This window comes from Pezoporus flaviventris, unplaced genomic scaffold (assembly GCF_033815535.1).
Source record: "Pezoporus flaviventris isolate CSIRO_AGI_PZ_B2104156 unplaced genomic scaffold, CSIRO_AGI_Pfla_v1 ptg000050l, whole genome shotgun sequence".
NCBI lineage: Eukaryota > Metazoa > Chordata > Aves > Psittaciformes > Psittacidae > Pezoporus > Pezoporus flaviventris.
Genome location: NW_026892598.1, coordinates 4,407,047 through 4,421,237, shown reverse-complemented (window position 1 = coordinate 4,421,237; position 14,191 = coordinate 4,407,047). Strand labels below are relative to the sequence as shown.

Genomic DNA, 14,191 nt, shown 5'->3' with positions numbered 1-14,191 from the left:
TTTTTTCAAGTTTCTGCTTTGTAAAATAATCAGCGGTACATGTTACGATGCTAAACAGCAAAGGTTATATAAATTTAAACAAAATTCTTTCTTAAAATAATTTCTGTATCACTTGAGCAGGGTCTAGAGTTGACATATATATGGATTATGATAGCTTGGTTTTGAAAACAAATAGTAATAAGGTTACAGTACTTAGTAGTTTAGAAAACTGAAGAAGTGATGATACAATACACAAATTGTGCTATAATGTCAAATAATGTATTAACATGCTGCTCTAGGACTTATGTATGAAAAAACCACTACAATTTAATGACTCATTGTAGGGTGGGGTACATTTACTTTACTTACTGAAAGCTTTGTCTATCCTCCATCCATTAGCTTTTTCCTCACGTTTGAACTTGTTCTAAAAGCAAAAGTATAACTGTCCTTTTTAGTAACATTATATTGTACAAAATGGCAGATCAAGATAAGCTTTCAATGCAACAAATTTCCTACCAACTAGAATTGTTAAATTTACAAGCACACTCACAGAATACAAGTTTGTAATTAATTTTACATTTAAAATCTGTCACCAATAGGTAACACCAGTCATTTTTTTATTATTATTTTCAACATTTTTGTTCTTACTTCACATCTAAGCAGGGTCTGAAATATCAAAGATTTTCCCAGCTGGAGACCATGAAAGAGGCCACACAGACAACCCTCACCAAACACCCAATTATGTTTATTAGCATTCTTCAATTAAAAGAAGATAGAGACAAACTGTGTCTAGGTACACTACATTCACTGAATATTGACTGGAATTCAGCTCAGCATATTAATGTTTCAGATACTTAATACCTCTTGGGAACAGGTATTGATGAAAGCATTGCTATAGATCCAACTTAACATCAAAATTATCAATACTAATAGAGGAAGCATAGGAATAACAAATGAGAAAAAAGCAAAAACAAACATTTACTTGCTTTACTGAGTGCTTTAATTTTTACCTTAATTTCTGCTCTGTCTCTATGAGGGAACAGCCTTCCAATCAAGGAGAAGTCTGTTCCTACCATACTGATTGCTAAAAAGAACATGTCTGTTTCTGGAGTGAGGGGAAAAAAAAAAGAAAGAAGATTCACACACTTAACTATTTAGTTAACCATCCTTCTGGCTACCCAAAATAAAATCACCAAACTTAATGCAACCAGGTTGGTAACTTTAAGGATATCTACTCTTGCTGCAAGTTCAGCTCAGCTGGAATATGTGTATTATTTCACCTAAGTACTTCTAATAATGTATCTAATAACATTGCTGACTGGCCTTTTAACAAAAGAACTATCTAATCTGTTATAAAACTGCAGAACATGAAAAGAGAATCCAAAATCTGAAATTTCTTCTGATAAGGCAGACTGGATTTCCACAGTGTCTAAACATCCATGACAGAAGGAAATCAGAGACAGCCTTCATGTCACAAGGCATTGTTTTTTTTTTTAAAAAGGCCAGTTTTCACAGGAAGCGTCAGAGCTCTGCTTATTCTAAGCATTTGTAGGGTTGAGACTACGTCACGCAAACAGATTCATTTACTCCACTAGAAATAAAAATTGCTGAGTACAAAGCATAGATGGAAAAATAAGATTTTTTTGCAGACTCAAAACTTGGAAACCAAAACACGCTCACCTTTATTTGACCACGGTTTTGTGTAACAACTTCTCCTGAAGCTAGAATATGTAGTTGTAGAACCACGTTCAAAGATGGGGTCATTTTCTTCAACAACACATGGACCTTTTGTTCTTAGAACTTCTACAGTTAAACTGGAAAAGCAAACACACACAGAGATTTATCTGAAAACAATGCTAACAAGACACATAGTAGATGTTTACAGGCCAGCCACAAGTCAGTGTTTGTACTGTGTAATCAGGTTTAATAATTACATTAACATGCATTTAATGAGACAATGCAGCAAAAAATCATTATCCTAGCCCAGCCTGTACACATAAATATGATTTTTGTAAGCTACAGTATAGACAGGCATAATTAACTTAAATAAAAGAAAAATGCTGTCTTTTTAACATTCAAGAAAATTTGCAAAACCACAAGACCCTCTCCATATCCTTTTCAAATACGTTCGAATTTTTTTACCAGGACTGCTCTATCCTTGGGCTACATCCCATGCTAATAATACATTTGGGGAACTCAATAATTTGATAATCATTACTTAAAAAAAAAGCCATATTCTAAGCTAAATTACTGAAAAGATTAATAAATCTCTATATAAATATAAAAAGCAGCAACATGCAAGATGCAAAGCTGGAGCAAGTCATACTGACAGCCAAATAATAGTAAGCAGACACACATACTGTGAGAAAAAAAAAGAAAGTTAACTAAAAAGAAGGCATTCAGAAGTTTGACGAATATTCAGTATTTGTTCACTATAACAAAATATGACATCTTCCCCTCCATCTCCTTCTCCAAAAAACAGTTCTCATAGAGAAAGTCTGCACAACTACAGCTCATATTTTGTCACATGTTTGTACTGCTTCCTAAGCTAGGAGAGATCAGCTCTCAGCATTTGTCCCCATCCAAAGTAACTGTTCTCTATTCACAAACTAAGCAGCAATGTACTGTATATTGTGCATGAATCAGGCACAGAATTTGTTACCTTTCTTCATCCAGAATAATTGAACCATCTTCTGCTACTTTCACACGAGGAACTAGAAGTGAACCATCCTGACTCTCCTCCCCATTCTCTATTTCATCATCCTCCTCCTCATCTTCATGATCAGCAGTACTTTTCTCTTCCTGTCTAAAATTTTAATAGATGAAGCAAAAATATTAGTTTTGTTAGTATTTTGAATTGCTGCTCTGTATGCCAGACATTTAACACTTTAATGAACCACCCAGAAATTCAAGCCATCAGCAAGTTAGTGAGTACATGAACTCTAGAATCTGCTTTTATTCTACTGTAAAATGGACAAATTCAAAGCCACAATACTGAAAGCAAAATGCTCTTTAACCACCCTCCCCTCCCAAACTGCAAATTCTTATAAATATGGGCTGTGATATTGAAACAGTAAAAAAAACCCAACCAAACCCCAGAAAACAAACAAAAGAAACTCACAAAAAAAAAACCATCCTTACTATCACCACAGAAACATGGGGTTTAACATCAGAAAATTTTTTGATTATGACTATTTCCATCACCAACTTACTCTTTCATTTGACTTTGTGCAGAGCTTTTTTCTGTTCTATTTTCTTCTGCCACTGAAGATCTAGAATTTTATAAAAAGGTAGAGACGTTTGTACAGATAGATTTCTGCTTCATTCCACAAAATCTGCTTTATTGGGTAATAGACAAAGAAACACAAAGGTTTTTTTCAATTCTTTGTACCACATCTAGACTTAGGTCTAATTGAAAACCACCACTGCTCAATGAATTTTGTGGGTTTTTTTTTTGTATAAGCAAGGACAAAAAAAAGATATTTCAAGCTGTAACCCACTGTAAAGGTACAGAGAATGTGAGAGCATCTGGTTCATTACCTGCTTAAGGATTCTTCAGTCTAAAACAAACAAACAAACCCCATAAAACAAGGGAAGTGATAAATACAGAAGCATGGAAACATTAACAAATAGGTGGTAACAGACAATACCAGAAAACTGATCTGCTACTGAAAGGACTTAGATAGCTGTACTTGTGTTTATGTGACTTTTTTTGGTAGACACAGCAAAAAGGCCCTGCTCTGCCTGTGGCAGTCTGTGCAAGCCAGCTATATTCGTATTCCCTGCGTATATGCACTTCTGGATTCTCACTCAGCCTTGCTACTAGCAAAACCTGCAAAGGGAACAGTAGCAGCTATATCCATCCAGCTGGAATGGAAAGACCTCAGGGGTCTTATGTGCATTTTGCACTTCATCACCTGGGACGGAGAAATGCTTAGCTTCCTGCAGTCCACTAGATTGGGCAGGCAGTCATAACATCCCTTAGAGCCATAGCTAAAAGTTTAACAGCAGCTAATAAAATAAAACAAAAAAAACAACCAAAAACCAACAAAACACAAAAATAATCCACAAATAAAACACAAACAAAAACCCACAAAAATATTTCTGTTATTCTGCATTTGCAGAGATAAATCAACACTGGAGACAGGTTCATGTTTTCATATTTCAGTAAGTATGCTAATCTCCATTCTTATTTTTGTGTGAAGACCAAGTATGTGTGCAAATGTCTTAAAGCTTTTGTTACAATACTGCACCTAATACTCCAGATTTAAGAATTCTCAATTTCACATTAAATTGGTAGAAAAAAGAAAAATCATTTAACCTAGGGAAACAGAAAATGGTCATACTTACTTCATAGGATTGTTTTCTGGCAGATAGTATATCAAGTCTCTCATGGTCATTTTAGAACGATCTGGTGGAGAACGCCCCTCAATTATTGGAGGCTTCTGTTTCAACTGTTTCCACATAACAAGATAAAAATGCCCTTAAATTCACACTGAAAGCACTTTTCTGTTTTACAAATGAATATTTTTATTTATTTACAGAGCACCCCATTCAAGGAGGTTTGTTGTTCCTCCCCTCCCTCCAACGTTATCTTAAAAGTCAGAGAGAACACCTCTGACTTAAGTAACTTACCCTCTCAAGAGAAATTTAATACTTGGCACAAGTGAAAAGTTATTAAAAATTACAGACTTTGGCCAAAAATAGAGTTGAAAAGATATGAGGAACCCCAAATACCCAGCTTTTAAATCATGTTTTCCAATTGTATTACCAACTGTAAAACTTAGAACTGCAGGTCTCATGCAAAAAAAGGCTTATGGGGATAATCAAAAGATATATATAATTCCCGTATTATGAGTGAATACAGTTCTACTACTGCTTATAAACAGACTACATACACCTGTAAGAACACAGACTATTAGCAGTATGCAACTAATGAGTACCAGAAAACGCCTCTGCAAAGAGATAACATATGTTAGGTGCATCACACATTTGCCCTTCACAGATGAGCACTACTGAACACAGAGGCCTACCATCCGCTCTTTCTTCAGCTCTTCTTTAAGCATTTCTCTTAACTTCTGAGCTTTGAGGACCCTTTCACGGTCAGAACATACTCGTTTCTCTTTTAAACGAGCAGGTTTCACAGGTAACTTCTCCTGTGTTCCTGATCTTTCCTGTGTTGGTCCCTCCTTGAGTGGGGAGGGTACATTCTTCTGCAAGGTATCATCATTTTTTTGAGCAGTTACATCTACAGTTTGCTCTTCATTTGCTGATTTATTTAGTGGGGAATTCTGTGGCACTTGTGGTACAGGTATTTTCTTTTCGGGCAGCATAAGGGACTCTAAAGAGCTTTCAATATTACTCTCTTCTGACGGAGAGGAATCTTTCTGAAATGAAGCACTGCCTTCAGGAGCCTGCGATGCCTGCCCCAGTGGTTTCGATGCTAAACGCTGAGCAGATGAAGGTCCAGCTCTAGGTTTCAGATTGGGCACGGTGGAAATACGTCTTCTTCTCTGCACATGCATCTCTGCAGGTTTACTAGCTTCTCCAGCACCATTCGATCTATCAGCCTTGTCATCACTGAAAAATGTAAAGGAGTATTCTGAAATACTTTACAGTGACAGATTCATAACTCTTACTTTCAGCATATGTTTATGCACCAATCAGTATGAATGTAGTGCTAGAGAGAAAAACAATTACATAGAAGCCGCAACACTAGAACCAACCTGTAGCTAGTAATTCCTCATAAACTTGCTGGCTACAAGAACTGGTATATTATTTTCTAATATTAATTATTAATGTTACTGTTACAAGCTAGTTGCCTAGTAATGCTAAACTCACATGTTCCTATCCCCCCCAGCCTGCTTTTTGAAATGCTGTCTACTCTCAGCTGAGAATGCCAAACATCACAGTACATACCAAGAATAATTCAATAAAGATATACACAAGTAATTTGATGTTTTTTACAACTATCTATCTGAACGTTCCTCTTACACATTTGTAAGGACATGACACATAAACTGTGAATGCAAAAAAAAACCAACAAACCTTCACCAGTCACAGAATCATAGAATAGTTAGGATTGGAAAGGACCTTAAGATCATCAAGCTCCAACCCCCTTCCCTTGGGCACGACATGTCACCCCCGACCATGTCAACCAAGGCTCTCTCCAACCTAGCCCTGAACACCATCAGGGATGGAGCATTCACAGCTTCCTTGGACAACCCACTCCAGTGCCTCACCACCCTCACAGTAAAGAACTTTCTCCTTATTTCCAATCTAAACTTCCCCTGTTTACGTTTGAACCCATTACCCCTTGTCCTATCACTACAGTCCCTAACAAAGAGTCCCTCCCCAGCATCCCTACAGGCCCCCTCCAGATACTGGAAGGCTGTTATGAGGGCTCCAAGCAGCCTTCTCTTCTCCAGGCTGAACAGTCACAACTTTCTCAGCCTATCTTCATACAGGAGGTGCTCCAGTCCCCTGATCATCCTCATGGCCCTCCTCTGGACTGGTTCCAACAGTTCCATGTCCTTTTCATGTTGAGGGCACCACAACTGCACACAATACTCCAAGTGAGGTCTCACAAGAGCAGAATAGAGGGGCCAGGATCACCTCCTTTGACCTGCTGGTCATGCTCCTTTTGATAGAGCCCAGGATACTGGCTGGCTTTCTGGGCTGCGAGTGCACACTGAAGCTGGCATACATGAAGTTTCTCATCTACCAACACCCCCAAGTCCTTCTCTGCAGGGCTACTCTGAATCTCTTCTCTGCCCAACCTGTAGCTGTGCCTGGGATTGCTCTGACCCAGGTGTAGGACCTTGCACTTGGCATGGTTAAACTTCATGAGGTTGGCATCAGCCCACCTCAGAAGCATGTCAAGGTCCCTCTGGATGGCATTCCTTCCCTCCAGCGTAGCAACCGAACCACACAGCTTGGTGTCATCGGCAAACTTGCCGAGAGCGCACTCAATCCCACTGCCCGTGTCACCAGCAAAGATGCTGAGCAAGAGCGGTCCCAAAACCAATTCCTGAGGGACACCGCTCGTTACTGGTCTCCAGTTGGACATTGAGCCATTGACCACAACTCTGTGTGTGGCCATCCAGCCAGGTCTTTATCCACCAAGTGGTCCAGCTATCAAATTGATGTCTCTCCAATTCAGAGACAAGGATATCGTGTGGGACAGTGTCAAATTCTTTGCACAAGTCCAGGTAGATGACATCAACTGCTCTACCCCTGTCCATCAGTTCTGTAGCCCCATTATAGAAGGCCAACCAACTTGTTGTTTTTCATTTGCCTTAGGATGCCTTCCAGGAGAACCTGCTCCAAGATTTTGCCAGACACAGAGGTGAGACTTGACTGGTCTGCAGTTCCCCAGGTCATCCATTTTCCCCTTCTTGAAAATGGGGGTTATATTTCCCTTTTTCCAGTCATTGGGAACTTCACCTGACAACCATGATTTTTCAAATATGATGGACAATGGCTTAGCAACTTCATTTGCCAGCTCCTTCAGGACCCACAGATGGATTTCATCAGGTTCCATGGACTTGTGCATGTGCAAGTTCTTAAGATAGTCTCAAACCAGATCATCTTCTACAGTGGGCCCAAGGTCTTCATTCTCACAGTCCCTGCGTCTGCCTTCCAGGATTTGGGTGGTGTGGTCAGATCATTTGCCACTGAAGACTGAGGCAAAGAAGTCATTGAGAACCTCAGCCTTCTCCAAATCCAGGGTAGCAAGTTCTCCTGATAGATTCTGGAGGGGGCCTACGTTGATCCTAGTCTGTCTTTTATTTGCAATGTACCTATAGAATCCCTTCCTGTTTTCCTTAACATCCCTAGTCTGTCCCCCATCACTGTCCTCCCTTTAACCCTGACCCACAAACTCTCTGTTAACTGATCACCTGTCCCCAGACAGAGTTCCATACTCTCCAGCCTATCCCTAACATAAAGGGCAACTCCCCCTCTGTGTCTGCAGGGCCTGTCTTTTCTAAAGAGCCTGTAACCTTCCATTCCAACACTACAGTCATAGGAGCCATACCACCATGGTTCTGTGACACCTATGATATCACACCCCTGAAGACATGCACACAACTCTAATTCCTCTTGTTTGTTCCCCGTGCTACGGGTGTTTGTTTAGAGGCATCTGAACCGAGCTCCAAATGAAGCCTGCTCATTGGCTGGAATATCTCTGCACTGCTCCAAGAATTTCTTATAGGTGCTGGCAACTGACTGGGTGTGTTGGGATGGAATGATGCCCCCCTCCCTCAACACATCTAGTTTAAAGCTTTATTGACCAGCCTGGCAAGCCTCCTACCAAAACTGCTCTTCCCCTTCATTGTCGACCAGCTCCACCAGCCTCCAGTAGACCTGGGCTCTCAAAGTGAGTCCTGTGTTCTAAATACCCAAACCCCTGACTATGGCACCACTGTTCTAAGCATTTATTAACCTGGCCAATCCTCCTAGCCTTTTTAAGGTCTTCCCCTTTATCCTGGAGAATTGATGAAAAGACAATCTGAGCTCCAGAGCCCCTAACCACCTCCCCCAGGGCTCTGTAGTCCTTCTTTATGCTCTCCAGGCTACTGTTATCTATATCACTAGCACCCACATGGATCACTAGAAGTGGGTAATAGTCAGTGGGACTTACTAGCGGAGGCAGCCTCTCTGCAACATCCCTGATCCAAGCCCATGGCAGGCAACACACCTCCCTTGAGACTGGGTCAGGCCGATAGATGGGTGCCTCTGTGCATTTCAAAGTAGAGTCCCCTATAACTACGACCCACTGCTTTTCCGTAGCGGCACCATTAGAGATCATCTTTACCAGTGCATCAGCCAGTTTGTTCATGTTGTGTGTTTCCTCATTACCCCCCTGCGGAACTGCGAAGCGGTTCTGGGTGGGGACATTAGATTTAGGAGGAAGCCCCTTGCTTTTAATTGTCCTCTTCCTCCTTTTTTTTCTGTTGGTTTCTTCTGTTGCTGTTTCCCAGCTTCCTGGGTTAGTGGCCTCCTTCTTTCCTTCATGAGCTACAGTGGACGCTTGAGGCCCCTGCACCGTTTGGGCCGGGAGCAAGCATTCCTGCTTCCACTCAGCTACCCTGACATCTCGCAGCCTATTGACAGCGTCCCGCAGCTCAGCCCCTGCTGCAGGAGGACCTCCACCGGGGAGCACCGAGTGCAGCCCTGCCCACTGTGCACCCTCCCCTCATCAGACCAGTGCAGGCACTCTCTACACCCCGAGCTCTGCGCTGCAGCCTCCCCTCTCATCGGCTCTGTCTGAGTGCCTACGCTGGCCACCGCCGGGGCAGCCAGAACAGAGCTCCCAGACCGGGCTCTGGGCATAAGGCGAGGGCTCACCACCCCGCTCCCTTGCCCGCGCGAACGGCCGCACCACGGCCTGCTCGCCGCGCTCCCTGGGGCGGGTTTTTAACCCGTTAGGGCTGGTGCCGTCCCTCCTGGCACTGCCCCCCGCGAGCCGCCGAGCTTTGCTACGCTGCTGGTTATGCGTAACTACATCAGAAGTAGCATTTTAGGGGCAAAAAGGTTCAGCTTTCCTGGAAAGCCTTCTTAAATATTTTTCCATCCCTTATGCAGAAATCATTTTCAAAGTGCAAGCACAACTGCCAACCACTACAGTGTGCCTAAATCTGTAGACTCCTGCAGTGTTTGGCTCTCTGGCCGTTGCTTACAGTAAGGCAGCAGAGAATCATAATTGAGTCACAAAGAGTTGTTTTAATTTTACACTGGAACTAAGCCTTGTACCTAAGGACAACCACACCCACGGTTCACTTAGCTATCATCAAGGAGAGTCACAAGAAAATGCCTTGGAAAGCATAGAAGAACATAAACCCAGAGAGAAACTTCCCTCTCCAGCTACCATCTACTATTCAGACAAATGCTGCAGATGATGTTTTTTGTGTTTAACAGCCTCTCTTAAATGGCTGAATCAATCTGTCCTACACCGTGAGCTCATATACATTTTTAGTGCACAGAACATCCCTCAGCAAGTTTAGCTCTATGTTCAGGATGAACAACTTTTAACACAAACTGTCTTAAGTTTTTTATAACTGCTCCACTTTTTCTTCAAAACAAGTGGATGTACACCTAGATATTTTCCACATTTATTAAAATATTCTGCAAGCCTGTTACTTATATGGCAAAGGTCTACTTTTTAAGCCATGTGAACAGATCCCTTAGAATATTCTCCCTCTCAGAACAGCACTGATGTCTAGTTTTGGAACTTACAAGTAATTTACACTGAAACATACAAATCTTTAATAAATCTGCTGAATCAGCAACAGTACCACACAACTGAAAAATAACAATTGTAACTTCATTTAAAAAAAAAAGTATCAAATAACAAAAGCTCCAGTAACCTGATCTCTGCAACACATAGATTTTATAAATAAAAACTGAAAGAAAAATATCCCTATACATCCTTATAGCACAAGTTTAAGCATAAAAGATGTAAAATGTATTTAAGTATAAAAGATGTAAAATACAAGTTGAATTAAAGGCAGCATGTGTCTACTAAAGATATGCCATGCTAGTTAGTCTGACACCAGAATTTTTAGTCACAGAAGACTGTAAGATGACCTTGTATTATACCATTCAGGATGACTTTCAACCAAAATAATAGAGGTATTCATGCAGAATGCAAAAACAGCTAGATAAAAGCGAGAAGGTTATTCTGGAAAGCAGTTACCAAACTGGGGAAATGTCCTGAGGAACTGGTCTGTACTGCTTTTGATGGGATAGTGTATTTTTTTCACAGTACATTTCAGCTGTTGCTGAGCAGTGCTTACACAGACCCAAGGCCTTTTCTCACATTGCCCTACTAGCAATAAGGCTGGGGATACACAAGGAGTTGGGAGGGGACACAGCCACAACTGACCCGAGGGATATCCAATACCATATAGTGTCATGCTCAGCATAAAAGCTGTGGAAGAAAATAGGGCAGATGTTCGCAATGATGGTTTTGTCTTCCCAAGTAACTACTACATTCATGAAACCCTGCTTTCCTGGAGATGGCAAGAGGTGAATTAATTCCTGATTTTGCTTTGCTTATACAAGAGGCCTTTCCCTTACCTATTAACATCTCAACCAACAAGTTTTTGGCACATTTGCCTTTTGATTCTCTGCCCATCCCAGCAAGCAAGCAGCAGTGTTAGCCCACAACAGGGCAGTCCTGAAGGACTGACTGAGCCTAGGATCAACTTTACCATGCACTTCAACTGCAATAAAAAGCACTTAAAAAAAGTAAACCATATAGGAAAAGGCAGATAGTTCTCCCTTGCTAATGCATGAAGAAGTGAAAGCAAAACAGACAGCGCTGTAAGGACGCAAAATCAAAGTCATTCAGTTATGGAATGTGGAATGCTTTTTTTTTTTTTTTTTCTGTACACAACAAACTGGAGCTCCCAGCTACTACACTGCCATTAAAAATGAGTACTGGAACACACTAGTCCTCTCCTTTGCAGTCTTAACTTACATATTATTTCAAGCACCTGCAGTGGAACTGCAGTAAGAAACGCAGATTTTGCTTAGGTTGCAAATGCGTCAGACACCCAGAAGTTGTCCGACTGCAGTCACCAGGCACCAAAGAGGGCGCAGACCTGCACCTCTATTTCAGGAGTTTTCAAGGGGAGACACCACCAAACCAAAGCAGGTGTTACGCGGAGACGGTAAGTCGCGACAACGAGCGTTACCGGAGAGACAGTCACCGCTACATCCCAAGGGCACCGGGGCAGGGTCCTCCCCCGACCCGTCCCGCTCCCGGGGATCCACAGACGGGCTGTGGCAGCGACCTAGACCAAACCCGCCGAGGAATCGCACGGCGCGGCATGGCCCAACTCCACCCCCGAGCTACCGCGGGCCTCGGTGGCACTCACCTCTCGACCCGCGGCGCGGCCGGCGGGGGCTCGGCCACGGCTTCCACCGCAGACTCTGACCCGGTAACTGCCGGGGAGCCCGAGGCATGAAGCTCCGTGTCCGCCGCGCTGCCGGCAGTGCTGCTCGCGGCGCTGACAGCGGCGCTGCTGCTAGCGGAGCTGACGGCGCTCCTGACCCCGGGCCGCACGTTGGGCCGCACATTGAGCCGGGCCCGGCGGAACATGGCGGTGGCGGTGAAGACGACGGCGTCAGCGCCGCGCGGCTCGGTAGCGCCGCGAACTCAACCGCCTCACGGCATACCACCCGCCTCGAGCTCGGCGAGCATACAGCGTCATCATCGCGCGGCGGCAGGAAGCGGAGGGGCGGGGCCGCGTAGGGAGCCGGCGGGGAGAGGGCGAGGTGGTGCTGTATGGAGCCGAGTTTCCTGTTAGAAACGCCTGGTGAGCCGCTTTCCAGGCGTTAGTTGTGCCGACTGTGGCCCCTTTGAAACGAGCAAGGCGGGTTCTTGCGGCTGGGAAGGGTTTTTCAGTGGGAGGACTTGGGCGGTGCTGATCAAAGCGCTCTTGGGCGAGGAAGAGGAGGGGTTTGCTCTCGGCCTGTAGGGCCCGAAGAAGGAGGGGCTGCCAGAGAAAGCAGCAGAGGGGCGGCTTGAGGGTTCTTTAGTTTCGCTTTGTGTGCTTTTGTTGTCCTTTTTAACTTTCTGTGGTGATTTTAACTGACAACGATCTGCTGCAGCGATTCCTTTATCCACCTTGATACCAAATAAAGTACGTTACTGTGTATAGAGAGATAGTAAGACTTCAAGGATTCTTAGCACTGCTGAGGCCGCACCTTGAATCCTGTGTTCAGTTCTGGGCCTCTCATTACAGGAGAGACATTGAGGTGCTGGACCGGGTCCAGGGAAGGGCAGCAAAGCTGGTGAAGGGTCTGAAGCACAAGTCTGATGAAGAACAGCTGAGGGAACTTGGGGGGGGGCTAGTCTGGAGAAGGGTCAGGGGGGACATTATTGCTCTCTACAACTGCCTGAAAGGAGCTTGTAGTGAGGTGGGGTCAGTCTCTTCTCCCAAATAACAAGCAATAGGACAAGAAGTAACGGCCTCAAGCTGCACCAGGAGAGGTTTAGATTGGATATTAGGAAAGATTTCTTCACAGAGAGGGTGCTCAAGCATTGGAAGAGGCTGCCCAGGGCAGTGGTGAAGTTCATGGAAGCGTTCAAAGAGGCCTTCCGTGATATGGTTTAGTGGTGCTCTTGGCAGTCCTGACCGATTTATGGAATAGAACTTTATAACTCACAAAGAGTTACAAAGCAGGTATGTTTTTTGCAGCGCCGGGTGCGAGGGGGATCACTCCTAATTCGCACACCAAAAGCTCAACAAGCTGGTTATTTATTACACACAAACATATATTCATCAGATTTCACAAGCATAGGAGGAGATTATTATAATTATTTCCAAGAACTCGGTAATATTCCCCTCCCTTCTACGTCTGCACACTGCCATCTGGTGGTCTTGGTCCGGCGTCTTCTGGATGAAGTAGGAGGTCTTCCTCACCATGCACTTTTCACCCTTGGCACAGTTTCCCCAGCTGGCAACCTCAAGTCTTACAGAGACTAGCTGAAACAGGTTCTTGTCAGACATTCATCTTCTTGAAGGAAAAGGGTCCCTGATTTTAAACAATGTGTTTTGGCTATCTATTCTATTTTGAGTTACAGTTTAACTGGCAAGAACAAGAACATACCTGTTCCCTATTCTAAGACAATGCGTAGTTTGAAGAAAACTCTTAACTCTTTCCTTAGTCCGTTACTATTCCTCGCATCACTGAGATGATGGTTGGACTTGATCTGAAAGGGCTTTTCCATCCTAGTTGATTCTATGATTTTATAAGGAAGGCATGCAACAAGAGAACCCCGTATCTTGTTTCAAACCAGTGCGGGCTTTCCTCCAGCTGATAAGGCCTGGGAAACAGGTAAACAACTGTGCAAGTAAACAGCTAGAGGAGCCTCTCAGGGTCATAAATTATCCCAAGCAAGAATATACAGTTAATTGGCAGGACTCAGCACGCATTCCAATGTCCTTAACTAACGGATTTCCATAAAAGGGTAAAGCGAGTGGGGGTATTTTAGATCCAAAACCCCGCCGGACACGGTACGAGCGCCCCCCCAGCGGCGCGGCAGAGAGGGGAATAACCGGAGCCCCCACCCTTCCCTGCCTGCCGCCCGTCCGCCCGCCCGCCCCGCCCCGCCCCCGCCCCCGCCCCCTCCCCTCAACCAGCCCGCAGATTGGCCAAACCGTCGGGCGCTGTACTGCCTTCCGCGTGCCATGATGAC

The 14,191-nt window shown here is 43.8% G+C and overlaps 1 protein-coding gene across 1 annotated transcript in view; it reads right to left on the bottom strand.

Moving 5' to 3' along the window:
* Positions 1-12,088, bottom strand: part of BDP1 (B double prime 1, subunit of RNA polymerase III transcription initiation factor IIIB) — a 50,093-nt gene extending 38,005 nt beyond the window's left edge. Inside the window, exons 1-8 of the mRNA XM_061468645.1 lie at positions 11,865-12,088; positions 5,013-5,559; positions 4,330-4,433; positions 3,192-3,251; positions 2,642-2,785; positions 1,660-1,793; positions 990-1,084; positions 349-403 (exon numbers count right to left, since the gene is read on the bottom strand). Of these exons, the coding sequence (XP_061324629.1) occupies positions 349-403; positions 990-1,084; positions 1,660-1,793; positions 2,642-2,785; positions 3,192-3,251; positions 4,330-4,433; positions 5,013-5,559; positions 11,865-12,088 (1,363 nt within the window). The remainder of the gene's footprint in view (positions 1-348; positions 404-989; positions 1,085-1,659; positions 1,794-2,641; positions 2,786-3,191; positions 3,252-4,329; positions 4,434-5,012; positions 5,560-11,864) is intronic.
* Between the last annotated feature and the right edge of the window lie 2,103 nt (positions 12,089-14,191).